The sequence below is a fragment of the Salmo salar genome, chromosome 22 (assembly GCF_965601325.2).
Source record: "Salmo salar chromosome 22, fSalSal1, whole genome shotgun sequence".
In the NCBI taxonomy this organism is placed as follows: Eukaryota; Metazoa; Chordata; class Actinopteri; order Salmoniformes; family Salmonidae; genus Salmo; species Salmo salar.
In genome coordinates, this window is record NC_138312.1 from 33,931,226 (window position 1) to 33,951,731 (window position 20,506).

The 20,506-nt window shown below is 43.7% G+C and overlaps 1 protein-coding gene across 2 annotated transcripts in view; it reads right to left on the reverse strand.

Annotated features, from left to right (window-relative positions):
- The window catches only part of slc4a8 (solute carrier family 4 member 8), a 52,055-nt gene that overhangs the window by 21,969 nt on the left and 9,580 nt on the right, over positions 1 to 20,506 (reverse strand). Inside the window, exons 1-7 of one of the 2 annotated variants that reach the window (XM_082967493.1) lie at positions 13,508 to 13,598; positions 5,960 to 6,041; positions 4,303 to 4,458; positions 2,595 to 2,730; positions 2,342 to 2,502; positions 1,213 to 1,410; positions 440 to 528 (exon numbers count right to left, since the gene is read on the reverse strand). In XM_082967493.1, coding sequence (XP_082823619.1) covers positions 440 to 528; positions 1,213 to 1,410; positions 2,342 to 2,502; positions 2,595 to 2,730; positions 4,303 to 4,458; positions 5,960 to 6,041; positions 13,508 to 13,513 — 828 coding nt within the window. In that variant the 5' untranslated portion in view covers positions 13,514 to 13,598. Of the gene's footprint in view, positions 1 to 439; positions 529 to 1,212; positions 1,411 to 2,341; positions 2,503 to 2,594; positions 2,731 to 4,302; positions 4,459 to 5,959; positions 6,042 to 13,507; positions 13,599 to 20,506 lie in introns of those variants that run through there. The other variant, XM_014167035.3, reaches the window with a different exon arrangement.

Below are 20,506 nucleotides of genomic sequence, written 5' to 3' on the forward strand. Positions count from 1 at the left end.
TATGCTTTCACCAGTCTGATGTTGCGTATCAGAGCAGGTGAAGGAAAGGAGACAAGGAGATTAAACCACTATAGAGTATTGAGATGCATCCTTAAATCTGAATAATGTTATATATGATAAAGGCTGCCTGGGACAGGATGTGGCTCAGAAATAGTAAGACAATGTGTAGTACCCCTGCTCCTCCCTGGAGGGCGCTGTGTGGCCCAGATATCCCCTGACTGACACCAGTGACTGATTCCAGCAAGATGGTGCATAGCAGCCACACAGTATCTATCACCCAGTCAGCAAGTCAGGGGATGTCTGTGTGCTGAGGTCTGTGTAATACTGTACATTGATTATCTCTCTCTCTCTCTCTCTCTCTGTGTCTGGTATGATCTTCACAGCTCTCTGATCCAGACAGCAATGAGTCACTTCACCGCGGTACCAAACACACACGTACCTTGCTAAGGTCCACTTGGCTGTTGTCGTGGTTGGCTCCATTTTTTACCTCTATGTTGGTGGGGAGAGGCTGGGGGGAGACAGTTGGACCTGAGGGATCAGAGGGGTGTGGAGGAGTGTGTGTGAGGTGCTGTTGGTACATTTTCCTCTGTACTTCTGGTCAACTGCCAAGAGAGTGAAACTAATCGTTGTTCAGCTAATATATCAGACATTTTCTCTTTGGGAACAATTTGATTGATTCCTGGCAGACGACTAACGGAAGGCTGTCTGATTAGTTACTACATCCCACTCTCTTCTCTCCCCACTCTCTTTCTATCTGTCACCCACCTGTTGACTCCCTCCCTCACTTCCTCTCTCACTTTTCCCTCCCCCTCACGTTTTCCCTCCTTCCCCCCCTTTCCATCAGCAGGTTGGCATTTATTGGAATGACTCATGTAATGGAAGTAGCTCTGCAGAGTGGTCACTGACTGGCACAGACAATTAATACAATCAGATGTTTTACATGACCCTAACCGTAACCACACTGCTAGCCCTAATGTCTAACCCTAACCTTAAATTAGGACAAAAAAGCACATTTGTATTTTCATGAATTTTTACCATATAGCCAATTTTGACTTAGCAGCTGGCCCATTTAACGGAAATCAGCTCTGCCCCTAGGGCAAGATTCATGACAATAAATGTCAACCTGCTTTCTATCCTCCCCTTCCCTTCTCTCTGCCCTTCCTCCCACACTTCTCTCTGTCCTTCCACACACCCTTCTCTCCTGGTACCCACCGCTCTTGTCCATGTGGGGTTCAGAGTGCTTGCGTCCGGCATCGGCAAATGAGCGCACCATGTCAGGGATGAGCTGGTGATGGCCTGACCTCTTCTTCTCGTTCTGGTGGTGGTGTCTCTTCAGCAGGGCCTCCCTTACCTTCAGCCTCACACTGTCGTCCAGCTCATGGGACGCCTCTTGCTGGTCCAACACCATATCTGCACCAGGACACACCACAAAAACAATCCTAGATTCTGTAACTACCAGTGGTGGTCGGTGCCATTTAAGATGAGGGAGGACTTTTTTTAATGAGCAGGAAAATGAAACTGAAAACCGTGATTATTTTGTCATAATCGAACCGAAACTGAACCGACCTCAAAAAGCACTAATCGTGTGCTTATGTACTGACTGGTGTTATTGCAGAGAATATCAGCAGTCCCCCATATAGTCTGTCTCTCTCTTTCTGAGCACACCAATATGGCTGCATATTCATTGTTATGTCTAGACTAGGACCCCACCTCTCTCTCAGCACACTCTGTAATGTCATGCATGATCAGACTAGAGGACAGTCTCTGTATGCTGTTAGACACAATGCTCTTACATCATCTAGACAGACAGGTGACAGGTGCAGCTGACAGGTGTCACATGGAGAAGAGCGAGGGAGCCACCTGTTCAGCCTGTCTGTGTACCTGTCACCCTGGTGAAATGTCAGGCCAGTGTGAGATAGACACAGTTCACTGCTCTAGCATCACAGTGCATGCAAGTTCTCATCATCATCTCTCATTTGACTGTAATGTCTTTATATATTTAAGGGGGGGGGGGGGGCACTAGTCTAGCAATATGGTGACAATTGCCTTGTCAATGTGAAGCTAATACTGTACATATGTCATATTTTCTTTGGGGAATTTGTAATTGGTCTGTTAGTAGCAGCTGTTGAGGTGGTGTTTTGTGTGTGAAACTGCAGGAATGTGAAATTACCTATTCTTGAACTGGACTTTTGATTCCTGTTCAAAATATTGATTGATTGAAGATATTTGTAGATATGGGGATTGAACCCGTCTCTGGTGGGGAGTCATACATGTGTCTGGAGCCAGGAGCATTACCACTGGACCACAGGCTCTTCCCTGTCTGTGTGTTGGTCTGACTAACCTGCGATCTCCTCGATGGTGTTGGCCTGCATGTCCAGCAGCACACTGCCGTTGATGAGGCAGCTACGCAGCTCAAACAGGCTGTGGAGGGACAGCGTAGCCACATAGGGCTTACTCCACCTCTCTCCTCCATCCTCCACGTCCTCCTCAAACTTCAACCACCTACAGGGATGAGAGAGATGTTTAGCCGTTAAAGCAATGTAGGGATTCTCACAAGCCTCACTCATTCACACACTCCTATGTCCCTCCCTGACCTGGCAGTTTCTTTCCACTCTGCGTCCTTGCCCTCTTTGACACAGATCTCGTCCAGCTCAGTGAAGAGCTCGTGGGCCACATGTTCAGAATCCTCCTCTGTCCCCAGAATGAACTGGACACGCTGGGACGGAGTGTCTACATGGAGTGAGAGAGATGAAGAGGAGAGAGAGAAGGATGGATAGAGAGAGATGATGAGGGGAGAGATATTAAGAGGGACATGAGAGGGATACAGGGCAGGGAAGGTGAAGAGAGATGAACAGAGGAGCGATGAAGAGGAGAGAAAAGGAAGGACAGAGATTTGGGTAGAAGAGAGATGGAAAAGGGAGAATGATGGAAGGATAGAGAGAGAGGAAATAATGGAGGGAGCAGAGGTAGTAGGATAGGATGTGTGGGTTGGGAAGAGAAGAGAAGCAGAGTAAATAATGATAGGAGATGGACTGTTTAGATATTTACAATTGTTTCCTGCCTGTGTTGATGGAGGGATTATTGACTGAAATCTTGTTGACCTCAAAGATATTACAGTATTTCAGACCATATTGCAGATGGACCCCCCCCCCCCCACACACACACACACTGACACAATAGTGTGTGTGTGTGTTTGTGTGTTTTATGTATGCCAGTTCCTGCTCTGGGCTGCCTAATCAGCATGCTTATCAATATTAGCCTGGGGTGCTGAGGCAGGTTGCATTAGCAGTGTGTCCACAGCCCTGTGAAGGTGACATGGATTAACACCACTGGCCTAGCTGCCTGGCCTGGCCTGTGCTGCAGTATTGACTTGATTTGTTTACCATCCTCTCTCTAACAGAGAGGAAATATAGACACGTAGGTTAGCCTACACATGTCAATGGCTTCCAATAAAACAACCTCAGGGATAGAACTGCAGAGAAATCTCCCCCATATGGACCAGCAGCCAGCAACCTTGGACATGATGTACAGTTAGTGTCCATGTTCATTCATGGACACAGAAACATTTATATAGGATTTCATTGAAATTCCACATGACGCTGTTTGGATTGAACATAGTCAAATTGCTGCACATGTACAGTGTTGTCACGACTTCTGCCGAAGTCGGTCCCTCTCCTTGTTCGGGCGGCGTTCGGCGGTCGACGTCACCGGCCTTCTAGCCATCGCCAATCCACTTTTCATTTTCCATTTGTTTTGTCTTTGTCTTACACACCTGGTTTCAATTCCCCAATTACCTGTTCATTATTTAACCCTCTGTTCCCCCATGTTTGGTTGTGAGTAATTGTATGTAATACGGCCCGTTATTGTGGGCTCGCATTATTGCGTTGTATTTGTTTGTATTTTGAGCAAATACATTTTTTACTCATATCTGCTGTCCTGCGCCTGACTCCTCCACACCAGCTACACACAGACTTTATTACAAGTGTACATTGCGTGTGTGGTCTTGTTCTTCTATCCTTGTGGGGACCTAAAATCCCCCAAAGTCTCCTCAAGGATAATAAAAAAAGGAAAATTCTCCCTCGTGGGGACATTTTCCACGTCCCCATGAGAACAAATGTTATTTTAAGCTTAGGGGTTAGGTTTAGGGTTAGGGTTACAATTAGGGTTAGCGGTTAGGTTTAGGATTTGGGTTATGGTTATGGGTTAAGGGTTATGAATAAGATTAGGGAAAATGAGATTTTGATTGCAAATCAATTTTAGGTCTCCTCGAGGATAGAAAACAAGTTTGTGTGTGTATGTCACCATGAGAGGCTGAGGCCCCCTCTGCCTCCTCGTCCTGCTGCGTAGCGTTCCCTGCCCTCCTGTCCTTCTTGCGGTGGCGTGAGCCGTGGGGGCGGTGGTGGCGGTGGCTCTGTCTACCCATGGGCATACTCACCCCCAAAAACAGAGTCCTGTGGCCTGGAGAGAGAGGGAGGTGGTACAGAGAGGAGAAGAGGTGGAGCAGAGAGAGGGAGAGAGACAGATTTAATAGCCCTCACATCAGCACTATAAAAACTCAGAGAAAGAGAGAGAGTGAACAAATGTTTTGTGATTTAGCTTGGTGCAATGGTGCATATTCAACATTGGTCTTACATCGTTTTCTATAAATACTTTAGGTAAGCTTGATTTAGCTTATCCAGCACAATGGGACAGGTAAAAAAGCTAAGGGCAGGATGAAGTAACTAAGAGTTAACGTTCTAAAGGCTCACAGCAGTCAGGAATCAAGCAGCTGTTGAATTTGTTGAATCTGCCCAATCTCATCTGTTAGGGAATCATGAATAATGCATGACACAACAGCCTTTTGGCAGCCACATCTTGAAGGCTGTGTGTATGTGTGTGTGCCTGTGTTTGTGCATGCGTGTGTGTGTGTGTGTATGTGTGTGTGCCTGTGTTTGTGCATGCGTGTGTGTGTATGTGTGTGTGACTGTGTTTGTGCATGCGTGTGTGTGTATGTGTGTGTGCCTGTGTTTGTGCATGCGTGTGTGTGTATGTGTGTGTGCATGCGTGTGTGTGTATGTGTGTGTGCCTGTGTTTGTGCATGTGTGTGTGTGTATGTGTGTGTGCCTGTGTTTGTGCATGCGTGTGTGTGTATGTGTGTGTGTGCCTGTGTTTGTGCATGCGTGTGTGTGTATGTGTGTGTGTGCCTGTGTTTGTGCATGCGTGTGTGTGTATGTGTGTGTGCCTGTGTTTGTGCATGCGTGTGTGTGTGTGTGTATGTGTGTGTGTGTGCCTGTGTTTGTGCATGCGTGTGTGTGTATGTGTGTTTGTGCATGTGTGTGTGTGTACGTGTGTGTGCCTGTGTTTGTGCATGCGTGTGTGTGTATGTGTATGTGTGTGCGCGCGTGTCAGCTACCTTGATAAACATTCAGTGCAAATGTACTTGATGTGAGTCGACCGCTACCCGTTAATAATATAAGAAAGTTGTCAGAATAATGTGTTTGTTATAGGAGAGTTAGAAGAGTCAAATCATCAGGGTGTGTTCAGTTCTCTATCCAGCTTTCTCTTCATTACAGAGGAAAGTGAGTCAACACATACACACACACACCAATGACAGAGTAGACCCCCTCAACCTGCTCAGGCCTACCTGGCGGATCCATTATTAATGTAGATCTCTATCCATCTGCACCAGAACACGGCCATGGATGGACAAACACATACACACTTACACACACTAGAAAGAAAGACACACTTCGCATTCTCTCATGAACAAACCTGTGTGGTACACAATATTGTGCTAACACATACAAATATGCTCATACAAACACATTCACAAACACACACACACACACACACACAAATATATATACACACTTGCACATGAACAGTGGTTTCCCGACTCCTGTACTGAAAAATGTATGAGCTCAATAGCTAAGCACACATACACACAGATAAAGGTTAATGAGGTGGTCAGGTGTCTCACCCTCTAGCTCCTCCTTCTCATAGTGGATGTTGAGGACTGAGCTGGTTCCTCCTTGGTCCACTACCACTTCCTCATCTGCCCTCTGGAAGATACAAACACAGAAAATACACTCTTAGAAAAAAGGTATTATCTAGAACCTAAAATGGAGAAACCTTTGAATAAGCTTTTTTGGTTCTAAGTAAAACCATTTTAGGTTCCACGGAGAATCCTTTCCACAGAAGGTTCTACATGGAACCCAAAAGAGTTCTACTTGAAACCAAAAAGGGTTCTACCTGGAACCAAAAAGGTTATCCTATGGGGACAGCCAAATAACCCTTTTGCCTCACACACGCACACACACACACACAGGTTTACACACATACGTATGCGCTCATTCACACATACACACAGACGGACACGCACACACAGTCACATGTACAAACAGAAGCTGTGAGGAGCTAGATCAACATCATAATAATAATAATACATTTAACTTTTATAGCGCTATTCATTACATAATGAATCTCAAAGCGCTTTAAAGCAACACAAAAAATACAAGCAATTTAGAAAACAACAACATCATTCATGAGATGGAAGGTCACGTGGAGGGGCGTGAAAGTGCATGGCCTGAGTGGTCATCGGAGGGAGGTGGTCAAATGGGGAGAGAAAGCAAAGATGGTCTCTGGAGCAAGTCCAGAGGAAGGCAGGCAGCAAGGTGTCTCAGAGTCCTTGTCATCTGTGTCATTTATTTTTATTTATTTATTTCACCTTTATTTAACCAGGTAGGCAAGTTGAGAACAAGTTCTCATTTACAACTGCGACCTGGCCAAGATAAAGCAAAGCAGTTTGACACATACAACAACGCAGAGTTACACATGGAGTAAAACAAATATACAGTCAATAATATAGTAGAAAAATAAGTCTATATACAAAGTGAGCAAATGAGGTGAGATAAGGGAGGTAAAGGCAAAAAAGGCCATGGTGGCGAAGTAAATACAATATGGCAAGTAAAACACTGGAATGGTAGATTTGCAGTGGAAGAAAGTGCAAAGTAGAAATAGAAATAATGGGGTGCAAAGGAGCAAAATAAATAAATAAATAAATACAGTAGGGGAAGAGGTTGTTGTTTGGGCTAAATTATAGACGGGCTATGTACAGGTGCAGTAATCTGTGAGCTGCTCTGACAGCTGGTGCTTAAAGCTAGTGAGGGAGATAAGTGTTTCCAGTTTTAGAGATTTTTGTAGTTCGTTCCAGTCATTGGCAGCAGAGAACTGGAAGGAGAGGCGGCCGAAGGAGGAATTGGCTTTGGGGGTGACCAGAGAGATATACCTGCTGGAGCGCGTGCTACAGGTTGGTGCTGCTATGTTGACCAGCAAGCTGAGATAAGGGGGAACTTTACCTAGCAGGGTCTTGTAGATGACCTGGAGCCAGTGGGTTTGGCGACGAGTATGAAGCGAGGGCCAGCCAACGAGAGCGTACAGGTCATAAGGTCAATTGGAGCACCCAACCCCATTCTCAGTTCCAAAGAGCCACTAACTGGCCCTAACTGATGATCTCCTATCAAAAACCAGCATCAAAGCACAGACACTTGCTAACTCAGAGAGAACTCAAACTTCAGTCAGAACAGCCTCAGAGGCTATTTCACATTAGGAGCCTCAGAGGACGACACTAATGCATAAAAAGTGGATTATAGGTCAGATGGTTGTTTCTTTCACACACGCTTGCGCACGCACCGAGACATGCTACCTGTCCCAGACCTGCTGTTTTCAACTCTCTAGAGACAGCAGGAGCGGTAGAGATACTCTGAATGATCGTCTATGAAAAGCCAACTGACATTTACTCCTGAGGTGCTGACCTGTTGCACCTTCTACAACCACTGTCATCATTATTATCTGACCCTGCTGGTCATCTAAGAACATTTGAACATCTTGGCCATGTTCTGTTATAATCTCCACCCGGCACAGCCAGAAGAGGACTGGCCACCCGTCATAGCCTGGTTCCTCTCTAGGTTTCTTCCTAGGTTCTGGCCTTTCTAGGGAGTTTTTCCTAGCCACCGTGCTTCTACATCTGCATTGCTTGCTGTTTGGGGTTTTAGGCTGGGTTTCTGTACAGCACTTTGTGACATCAGCTGATGTAAGAAGGGCTTTATAAATACATTTGATTGAAATTTGACATACACACATACACATACATGTGCACACAGACACACACCCACACAGACACACACACAATCACACCCGTACACACACAATTAGGCCTGGGCTTGAAGAAGACAAGAGACGTGAAGGGCAGGCAGGCCAGTGAAACCTCCAATCTGTGCCATCCAGGGAGAGTTGAATCAATAAATAAACAAAGTGACACATCTATCAGACTGACTGATGCTGCTAGTTGGTTGCGGTGATGTTGTACCGTATCTTCAGAGAGATCAAGGTTTCTACATGAACTTGTTTCACCACATTTATGATAAACATTGTTGGTGTTCTCACATTCTTTTTGCTTACACTGCAGTGTGAGTTTGTGTGCGTGTGTGTGTGTGTGTGCGAGGGAGGAGCGGGGGAGTGATGTAGTATTGGTTGATGTGGGTGGTGTGCTCGTGGGAAAGTGATCTGTTTGGACCTAATGCTCAGAGCTCAGCATGTTTACCAGGAGTACTCCATCTGTAAACTGCAGCATCTTCAACAGAGCTGTTTAACTGAACACACATGCAGAAGTAACGTGTTGCTGCCATGCTATGTTGTTGTCTTAGGTCTCTCTTAATGTATTGTTGTGGTGTCTCTCTTGCTGTGATCTGTGTTTTGGCCTATATTTTTATATTTTTGGTCTTTTTAATCCCAGCCCCCGTCCCCGCAGGAGGCCTTTTACATGTTGGTAGGCCGTCATTGTAAATAAGAATTTGTTTTTAACTGACTTGCCTAGTTAAATAAATGTTAACTAAAATAAAAAATAAGTAAAAAGCAGGCCTTATGTACTTGGTGTTAAGTCTACAGTGTGGGTGGGGGTCATTTCTGATTCATTCCCACTCTGACCATTACTCTTCTGTAGTAATGCAACCTTTACCAACCTTTGACCAAGCAGTAGGGATTAACAGTAGGAATTAAATAAAGCTCTCCTCATGCATATGGATATCAGTGTGTGAATGCGTGTTCCTGTGTGCGTGAATGTGTGCGTGCGTGTACACTTTAGTGTTGCACGGTATACCGGTATCATGGTAATATCACAGTACCAAAACGTTATGATACTTATGATACCAAGATGTATGAATGCCATAGTACTGTTTCATATGATACTACTGAATTTTTCGTCCTACCGATCAAAAGAACCACGAAACAGCAATGAGAGTTTCATGTATTATTGTTCTGCTTACTGCCACAATGACATGTCAATCATTATGTTAGGTTTAATCAATGAGGGGCTATGAGTTCTCTGGAAAATAATGCAGGCATGATGCGGAAGTTGTGTGCCACGATGCACAGCGGAGACACATTTTCCCTGTGGTCTCTCGATACCACCTGGTATAGTATCGTTAATAAAATGTTGGCATCGTGACAACCCTAGTACACTGAAATACCTTATTTACATAAGTATTCAGACCCTTTGCTATGAGACTCAAAATTGAGCTCAGGTGCATCCTGTTTCCATTGATCATCCTTGAGATGTTTGTACTTGATTGGAGATCACCTGGGGTAAATTCAATTGATTGGACATGATTTTGGAAAGGGACACACCTGTATATGTAAAGATTCCACAGTTGACAGTGCATGTCAGAGCAAAAACCAAGCCATGAGGTCGAAGGAATTGTCCGTAGAGCTCCGAGACAGGATTGTGTCGAGGAACAGATCTGGGGAAGGGTACCAAAACATTTCTGCAGCATTGAAGGTCCCGGGGAACACAGTGGCCTCCATCATTCTTCAATGGAAGAAGTTTGGAAGCACCAAGACTCTTCCTAGAGCTGGCCACCCGGCCAAACTGAGCAATCGGGGGTGAAGGGCCTTGCTCAGGAAGGTGACCAAGAACCCGATGGTCACTCTGACAGAGCTCTAGAATTCTTCTGCGGAGATGGGAGAAGCTTTCAAAAGGACAACCATCTCTGCAGCACTACACCAATCAGGTCTTTATGGTAGAGTGGCCAGACAGAAGCCACTCCTCAGTAAAAGGCACATGACAGCCTGCTTGGAGGGCACCCAAAGACTCTCAGACCATGAGAAACAAGATTCTCTGGTCTGATGAAACCAAGATTGAACTCTTGGGCCTGAATGTCAAGTGTCACGTCTGGAGGAAACCTGGCACCATCCCGACGGTGAAGCATGGTGGTGGCAGCATAATGCTGTGGGGAAGTTTTTCAGCGACAGGGACTGGCAGACTAGTCAGGATCGAGGCAAAGGTGAACGGAGAAAAGTACAGAGCGATCCTTGATGAAAACCTGCTCCAGAGCACTCAGGACCTCAGACTGGGGTGAAAGTTCACCTTCCAACAGGACAACAACCCTAAGCACACAGCCAAGACAACGCAGGAGTGGCTTTGGGACAAGTCTCTGAATGTCCTTGAGTGGCCCAGCCAGAGCCCAGACTTGAACCCAATCGAACATCTCTGGAGAGACCTGAAAATAGCTTTGCAGCTACGCTCCCCATCCAACCTGACAGAGCTTGAGAGGATCTGCAGAGATGAATAGGAGAAACTCCCCAAATATAGGTGTGCAAAGCTTGTAGCATCATACCCAAGAAGACTCAAGGCTGTAATCGCTGCCAAAGGTGCTTCAAAAAGTACTGAGTAAAGGGTCTGAAAACTTATGTATATGTGATATTTCAGTTGTTTATTTTTTTAAATAAATTAGCAAACATTTCTAAAAACAAGTTTTTGCTTTGTCATTATGGGCTATTGTGTGTAGATTGATGAGGGGAAAAAACAATTTTAATACATTTTAGAATAAGGCTGCAACGTAACAAAATGTGGAAAAAGTCAAGCGGTCTGAATACTTTCCAAATGCACTGTATATAAAAAAATATATATAAAAAAAATGTTTTACCTAAATAATCTACCAGTGGTGCTGTAACAGAGACAATAAATGTACTGAAAACCCTATTGAATGAAAAATCTGTTGGCCATCAAGTGGGAGGGTTTTCAGCGGTTTAATTAAATGTTTTTAGTGCCTGGAAGGGGACCGTGCCTGCAAAGCCTGTTACGCACCTGCATAAGGTAAGTCTGAATACCAACTACTGAGAAGTGCATAGGAAAGGCATGCGTAGAAAAAGCATACATTTTAAGTCCAAATCTGGCCCTAAGGCCTGTGCATGTCATTGACCCTATAGGTCGTCATCAATAAAACGTCACAATAATGTGCAGAGCTTTTGATTTGCCTGCTGGGGGGAAAGAAGACTCCCAGCTCCACTAAAACCATTGACAACTGCGTGCAGTTTTCAAAGGACTGTTATATAAATGTTAACTATTTGGTTGTAATAGCATCACCTCTTGAAGAGTGTAGTCAGAATGACAAATTTCCGATTATTCCATGCAAAACAATTGCGCAGATTTTGCTCTATCATCAGAGTTATAGAGCAAGTAACCGCATGCTTTTCACCATCAGTAAACATCAATTGATCATGTCATTTCAGATACATGAGGGTAGCCTCATGATATTACAGACTATCGGCCACCATTAATTGGATATTTGAGTGATATAAAATAAAAAAGTTACCTATACCTGACAAGTATGAGTGGTTTAGGTTCATTTCCCTTCCTTTGTGGGCTCTGTCTGTCAAGCAGTAGAAGGGTGCATTTACCCATGTACTGTTAGCTGATAATGTTTACTTTGCAACCTACTAGTAGAAACGTTGTACAGTTGGCTACACATATAAGTAAACCTAATGTACTATTTTCTTCAACCTATGTAGGCCTACCTAGTGAAGTTACCTAACATCCCCTTTTCCACATTGTTTTTAAGAGTCTTTAATCACGATTGCTGCTGACAGACATGATAGGCTACATTGATGGACTACGTCAAATTAGCTAGCTAAACAGATCAAGTCAATATGGCTAGCTACATAACAAGCAAACTTTCAGGGGATAAATGGCTATATATCCAAATATTGTTTGATTTTCTTGCCATCTATAGTGGTGATGACAATAGTCCAACTGACAACTTTACCAGGACGAGGACTTGCCGATGTCAAGCTCTTTCCAAAAGCCAAATCTCTGATGAAGCAAGCCAATGCCATGTTGTTTGCCTAGCTAGCTAGCCAGCTACAGTAGCTACACTCTTAGAAAAAAGGGTTCCAAAAGGGTTATTCGGCTGTCCCCATAAGAGCACCTTTTTTGGTTCCAGGTCGAGCCCGTTTGAGTTCCATGTAGAACCCGATAGGGAAAGAGTTCTACACGGAACCCAAAAATGTTCTACCTGGAACCAAAAAGGTTCTAACTGGAACCAAAAAGGGTTCTTCAAAGGGTTCTAGATAGCACCTTTTTCTCTAAGAGTGTAGCTACATGCCAAATGGATGAGCTACCCTCACATATCTGAAATTACAGGTGGGGGTCTCCTTGCGCCCCAGTAGGCAAATCGAACGCTATGCACCGTATTGTGACTTTTTATTGACAACGCCCTATACTGTACTGGATCTGAGGGTTTAAATCTGGTTTCAGATCAAGGAAATGCTGCTCTTATATTTCAATATCATTGTTACAAAGTTGCAGCAACCTTTCAGAAGTGTTATTAGATGGCTCAGAGGACATAAAATAAAAATCAATGTATAATACAGTTATAGAAGTGTGTGTGTGTGGTATGTGTACCTTTTCTATGTCATTATTGGCGAATCCCAGTCAATATTGTTGACCTTAGCCGGAGACAGACCGTCAAACCGACACACACATGCACGCACGGACACACACGCAAACCCATCAAAGAGCAAGACAAACGAAAATCCCCCACTCAACCAGAGGAGCTAGGTCAGGATGTTCTACTAACACATTTCCACACAGAGCTCCATTCAGCAGTACAATCACAAACTGAGTCTGTTCTAACAAACAAGCCATTAACCTTGTGACGTATTCTGTCACAATGTCTCAAAGTTTAACTGTTCAATCAACTGAACAGAAAAAGAAGGATTCAAAAACAAGGGTGTGGTTCCACTGGTCCAAGACAGCTAATGGTTCTGCATCTACGGCCAGGGCTGCACTGGAATTGTAATTTTGTGTGTATGTGCTGGTATGCGTGTGTGTGTGGGGTCTGCAGCAACACTGCAGACCCTAAATCATAGGCATAAACTAATCATGGTTTGGCTGTTCTGACACACCCTTGATGGATCATTACAAACCTGGACCAGGGCCAGTCTGTCATCATCTGGCACAGTGTGTGTGTGTGTGTGTGTGTGTGTGTGTGTGTGCATGCGGGCGTGTGCATGACCGGGACACTGGAGCCAAAGGACCGGTATAAACATGAAAATGTCCTGCTGTTTTATCACTTTCAAAGCGGAATTCAAACTGCTAAATAAAAGGCCTAGCTCAAATCAGAGTATATATCACTGTTCAAGCACTTAATAACTCAACAGAGCTCAAAACTGTAACTGAAATATCTCTTACCACCATTCGACTGTCAGTCTATCAAAAACATTTCATCAAAAGGTCCATAGTCTTTCAGATAGTCACTGGGCTGGAGACCCACCGAACGCAATACAGCTCAGAGGCTGTGTTTATACAGGCAGCCCAATTCTGATCTTTAGACCAATGAATTGCTTTGCCAAAAGACCAATTAGTGGTAAAAAAATAATAACATTATTGGTCTGCCTGTGTAAACGCAGCCTGACTGCAGCAAGGTGTGCTGCTTAAACAGGGCATGGCCCTAATTGGAGTGGCTGCAGCTGGTACCTTCTAGGGATTAACATGGATAACTGGGATCCCGGGACTGCCCTGGAAACACTGTTCACATTTCCTGAAAAAACGTAATGACAAGACCCGGGAAATTACAACATTTTCCCCCAATGTCGCACTAATGCAGTTCCAAAGCAGCAGATTATCAACTAATACAATAGCACATAATCAAACAGGTTGTCGCATCGAAGCCTTTAGCCTAGCGTATTTACTTCACACAAAGTCGCCATAAATCCAAAGCACACACATAATTGACACTGGACAGCACACCCGACCCGAATGTAGTTAATAAACCCTACAGGAAACCCCTACAGTATAGCCTAGAAAAAAACACGTGCCTCTTCAGATATCACAAATTTGGTAGGCCGATGGACAATTCACTACATAGTCATCTCTGTCACAGACATGAAGTATGTTAACAATTCAGAGACATGAGGGAAAACGATATCTTCTCCTGTCCTAGAGCCTAGGTTAGTTTCCTGTCCGGCCCCAATCTTACTGAAACCCCAAATCCTGACTCCTGTCTCGCATGAAAATTCCTAACTTTATTCTGTAATCCATAAATTGCATTATGAAAGCACGTCTCTCGCCTAAGTATGTCAAAATACCGCTGTAACATTTTCCTTGCTTCTCTGCTCTGTCTCGTATTGCTGCCCATATGAGAGCTTCGGTAGAGAATGTGTGATCAACAAACGGTATGAGAGAAGATATGGATATTTTGGTCTGGGTTAAGATACCTTGATATTGCAACTACTTCCACTCTTCATCTCCCTGTTATTCATGAGTTGATCTGCTATCTGCATAATCGTCAACTCGATTTTGCCAAATATAGGAGATATTCTGTCATTCGTTGAAGGAGGTTATCTAGCAAGCTTAGCAACTTTAGTAATTTAACTTTTGATTGACTGCCATTACAAAGTTTGTATGATTCGACAACGCTATACTCAGGGTGCACTATGTGCGTCCTGAACGCTCTCTGTGTCCAGATAGCCTACTGCTGAAAAGCACTGAATGAGTTGAGGAACATGAACTGCCTGTTTCGCAATTCACAACAATGTCATTAGCGATCAGAGATAGTTACTCTATCACCATTAAATATCAGTTTCACTTTCTCTGAAATCTTTACATAGTGATGCAACCAAGCCTACAAGGTGGTGCAAAGCCCCTCTGATTGGCCTGGCATAGTGACAATATCTTGGTTTTAAACGCTTTAAACGGGTACTTCTGATTTTTGCAGTATTTCCCGGGACTCTCTGGATAAATTGGAATTATTCCCGGTATTGAAACTTGGTAGATTTTCGGGAAAATATGAATCGCTATTAGTGCCTTCCTCTGCTGCAGCCAGGATCCCTTTATGTGAACTGCATGCATCAATACTTTCCTTGAATGAGATGATTCAACCTTCCTTTCAGCACATCACTGCCTGTCTCCAGCCTTCCTCTCTCTCTGTGTGTGTGTGTGTGTGTGTGTGTGTGTGTGTGTGTGTGTGTGTGTCATTAGCCGCAATGCGTATCAAAGTAGCATGGCATCAGAGTAAATACATAGAACACTGATTTACTTTTTCTGGTTCTCCTGTGCTCTGTCCGATTGAACACAGGGGCAATATATCGACCCATTTAGAAAAGGCACTTTAGAATCATTCTTGTTCCGCCAGCTAGCTTTAGAGTTGTGAGCTGTGATAAATGAGAGTGGGGGGTTGAGGAGGGAGACAGTCCCTGTCCCTGTAAGCTCCACCTCTTTAGCAGACCTGTTCTATCAGTTTCCTCCCCCTGGCCAAACCCTTTGATGGTGGCATAATTCATGGCAACAGAAACCCCACCATAAACAGGACAGAGGACAGCTGGGCCCACTCCACCTCACCTCAAGGAGAAGGCTGTTTCACTTATCCTTCAGAGGTCTGGCAGGTTCACCTTCACTGGAGTTCCCTCACTTTCAGTTCAACATTTATCAAACAAACAGGTCTTAATAGTTGGCCACTGGCATTTGTAGCTGTAGTTTGACGAGTTAAAAAAGTTGCAGTATTGAAAGTAAAGTATCATTTTTCATTATCCTACATATTTCATCTAAAGTTGTATTTTCAAGCTTCCAATCACAGTTTTATGTAACTAGTCTCCAGATTAAGATATGACACAGACTATGTTTTTCAAGGGAAAACCAAGACTCAGAGACCATTCTTACCTTGTGAAGTCAAATCTTACAACAAAAAAAGCAGATCTGTACCTGCGCTGTAAGGTATAGCACCTTTCCCTCAGCTTAGAGTCAACACAATGCACATACACAGGGCATGCAGGCACACCTGTTCTGTCAGTACCCCCTACACCTCCCTGGTGAGAGTTCATTGAAATGGTTGACTTGGTGCTGATGCTTAGCCATCCTTGGTTTTTCCACTCCACCTCACCCTCTCCCTGTCAATGTTGAGCCACAGGGAGTTATTTCCATGACTAGGCAGTTCCATCTCCCTAGACACCTCTTCCTCTCACTGTTAGACAAACACACTGAGTATTACATGGAACTATTAGAAAATACAGAAAGACTGGGAGAGTGAAGGAATTGTTGCAATGCTGAATGAATGTGTGGCTCAGTTGGTAAGAGAGTTGTGCTAGCAACGCCAGGACTGTGCTTTCAATTCCTGCTGGAATCACTAAAATGTATGAACTCCCTGTACTGTAAATTGCATTAGATAAAAGCTGAATGGCATATATAGAATTCCTTCATTATTGATGGATGGACCTTGAGTTGGAAAAAACATGAAGAGTGCCAAGTGCACAGAAAAATAGAATAGGTAGAAAGAATGTATTTAGGGCTCAATAAACCTGGTGATTAAGAGGAAAGATTTGATAAAGAGTCTCAGTGATCTCTTTCACAATGGCTCTATAGTCAGACTTCATTTACCACTGGTATATTAAAATGGTGTTGATTAATCTCACACTGTCTCTGTCCTCTCTCATTCTCCTCTCTCCTTCCATCTACTGTATAGACACAAACACATGCACACATCCTTCCTCTAATTCTCTCTCCTTTACCCTTCTACACACACACACACACACACACACACACACACACACTCCCCTATTCTGTTCAATGTGGTGGCGGTGCTGTGTTATCAGGCAGTGCAGCTGTGGCTGGTGAATTAGGGCTGTCTGTGGGACTCAGCTCAGGCTGCAGGCTCTATAATCAGCTCTATTAGGAGGACTGGAACTGCAGCTAGGATACAGCTCTCTCTCTTTCTCTCTCACTCTCTGTTTCATTCTGTTGAGTGCAAATGAAGAATGGTGGAGGGGTGACCTGTTTCCTGCTTTTAGCTTGTAACCCTTGATTCAGTCCAATACAGGAAGTGATTGGTGGGTACACAGAAAGCTGTGACATAACATACATTTAGAGAATGCATGGATATACAATGACTTTAATTGTTTTATAGGGCCCTAAAGTTTCCCTGACCATGTGACCTGAAAGGGACAAACTGTGATCACATGGTGAGGAAAAACTCCTGGCCCCATACATAGGATCACTAGCTAGTGAACTGAGTTAGCCTTTCCCTCCTGCAGTATTTATCCTATTCAGGGTGAACGTGATGTATCCTTCACACAGTTCATTTGTACTGGTGGTAAAATAGAATTCTCACCTTAACCACAGAGCAATGCAGGTATTGGTGTTGTTTTAACAGGTTAATGGCTCAAACCAATCACCACTCAACTCTAGTTTACCGTTAGGTTCTATTTTAATTCAAAATACACACAGCCCACTTAAGGTGCTACTCATTCTGCTATCACCTAGGTACTGACTCTCTCTCTCTGTGTGTGTGTGTGTGTGTGTGTGTGTGTGTGTGTGTGTGTGTGTGTGTGTGTGTGTGTGTGTGTGTGTGTGTGTGGTGTGTGTGTGGCAAATAACCTGTGTCTTGCGGCCTCTCTCCCCTAGCAACCACTCTCTCTCCCTCCCTCTCTCTCCTTCTTTCTCTCTCAATTCAATTCGATGTCAATTTCAATTTAAGGGCTTTATTGGCATGGGAAACATATGTTAACATTGCCAAAGCAAGTGAAGTAGATAATTAACAAAAGTGAAATAAACAATCAAAATAACAGTAAACATTACACTCACAGCAGTTCCAAAAAAATTAAGACATTTCGAATGTCATATTATGTCTATATACAGTGTTGTAATGATGTGCAAATTGTTAAAGTACAAAAGGGAAAATAAATAAACATAAATATGGGTTGTATTTACAATAGTGTTTGTTCTTCACTGGTTGCCCTTTTTTTGTGGCAACAGATCACACATTTTGCTGCTGTGATGGCACACTGTGGTATTTCACCCAGTAGATATGGGAGTTTATTAAAATTGGTTTTGCTATCGAATTCTTTGTGGATCTGTGTAATCTGAAGGAAATATGTGTCTCTAATATGGTCATACATTGGGCAGGAGGTTAGGAAGTGCAGCTCAGTTTCCACCTCATTTTGCGGGCAGTGTGCACATAGCCTGTCTTCTCTTGAGACCCAGGTCTGCCTACGGCGGCCTTTCTCAATAGCAAGGCTATGCTCACTGAGTCTGTACATAGTACATATGTACAGACATAGTCAAAGCTTTGCCAAATAGCATTCTAGTTTTCTCTGTTTTTTGTTAATTCTTTCCAATGTGTCAAGTAATTATCTTTTTGTTTTTTCATGATTTGGTTGGGTCTAATTGTGTTGCTGTCCTGGGGCTCTGTGGGACCAACTTGCTTAGGGGACTCTTCTCCAGGTTCATCTCTCTGTAGGTGATGGCTTTGTTATGGAAGGTTGGGAATCGCTTCCTTTTAGGTGACTAGATTTTAACGGCTCTTTTCTGGATTTTGATAATTAGTGTGTATCGGCCAAAATCTGGTCTGCATGCATTATTTGGTGCATGTAAATAATGCATGTCACTCGCCCACCACACCCCAGTCACGCCCACGACACCCCAGTCACACCCACCACACCCCAGTCACACCCACCACACCCCAGTCACACCCACCACACCCCAGTCATGCCCACAATGCTCAAGAGGGCTTGACGTCACACAGTCATTTTTCACACAGCTTACCACCATCAACCCCCAATCTCAGCAACGCGCTCCCCCCCCCCCCCCCCCCCCCCCCCCCACCACACACACACACACACACACACACACACACACACACACACACACACACACACACACACACACACACACACACACACACACACACACACACACACACCACACACACACACACACACACGAAATAGCTCTTTACTTGAGTTTGTGTCCTTCACAGGCTCATCAGTGCTACAGTAACTACATGTACATTTACATGTAAGTCACTTAGCAGACCACTCACAGTAGTGAGTGCATACATTTTCTTACTTTTTTTTTACTGAGAGACTGACAGAGTGTGAGGGGAGGACACCACCACCACCTCAAATCACTATAGCACTGGAGTAGCCTGGGGACAACACAGCTTGAGCTTCTAAACACACACACATACACACCCCAGAGACAGAGACAGAGAGCGAGAGATAGCCTACCTGACAGAACAATAAAAACAGACGTGAATTTATGTTCTCCAATTAGCAGAATGTCAGAAAGTAGCAGATGGTGTTGTGTGTATTCAACAATATTTGTCACAGCTGCCAGCCACACAGGGAGTGAAGCCAGTGTTGCTCCAGGTCTAGGAATCATCATAGTCTGCATCTCACACTGAGAAGACCTCTGTTGACCTTTCTGTTACCTAGTAACAGTACATCAAAACACAACCACATACTTGTACAGACACACACAGCTGTATCACCCAAAGCATCTGTCTAATTTAGCTCTGAGCTCAAGGCTGGGAGGTATTTCTCCTCCAGGAGGATGAATACATGTGAAATATGTCTTGTGAATAAAATCCTACAGTGAGTTACTATGTGTCTCTGTGTCTCTTTTTCATTCTTGATGATTTGGAGGTTTGATATGGAAATAGAAAATGTTTTCATTGGATGTAACAAGCTTACAATCTGGTGGAATATCCCAAAGAGATGAGTTGGCTATCAACATTAGTTGGATTTCATCCACAAAAGCATACATTTGGTGGAAGCAGTGTAATCCAGGCCAGTAGTAGGATGCTGTTCAGTTTTTGTATAAAAGTTGTAGCATTTTAAACATTTTAGAAGGCCTATTGTCTAGCATCCTTTTTTTACCTTTCTGTTCCTAAATAAATATCCTTCATTTTGGAAGACTCTGTCAGTCCATTTTGAGTGCACACAGCCAGGCCAGCATTGTCACAAGTAAGATATATACATACAGATGTAGAATCTTAATTTGATCCCCCCTGTTGCAGGAGGATTTTCCTGCAATGCAGGACATTTAAAACTTGTAGTGTATTTGAGGTTTAAAAAGTCTTCTGAAGTTTGTAATTTCCAATTTGATACATTTACGAAAAAGGTATCAAGCCCTACAAAAATTTCCATTAATTATAATACAAATAATAATTCACATTTAATAATAATTATTTTCCTGCTATAGCAAACTGGCTCAAATTAAGATCCTACATCTGTACAAGACACAGTTTACAATCCAACACATTTAATCTCCCATTGTCCTGGCTGTACAGAGTGATCAGTGAACAAACAGCACCATACCCAACAGTCAGTCAGCTCCATGGAGAGAGTTACTGTTACTGTAACTGTCCTGGGAGCCCCGCCTAAAGGGATGTTGTGGGCAGAATATGTTTTGTGACTA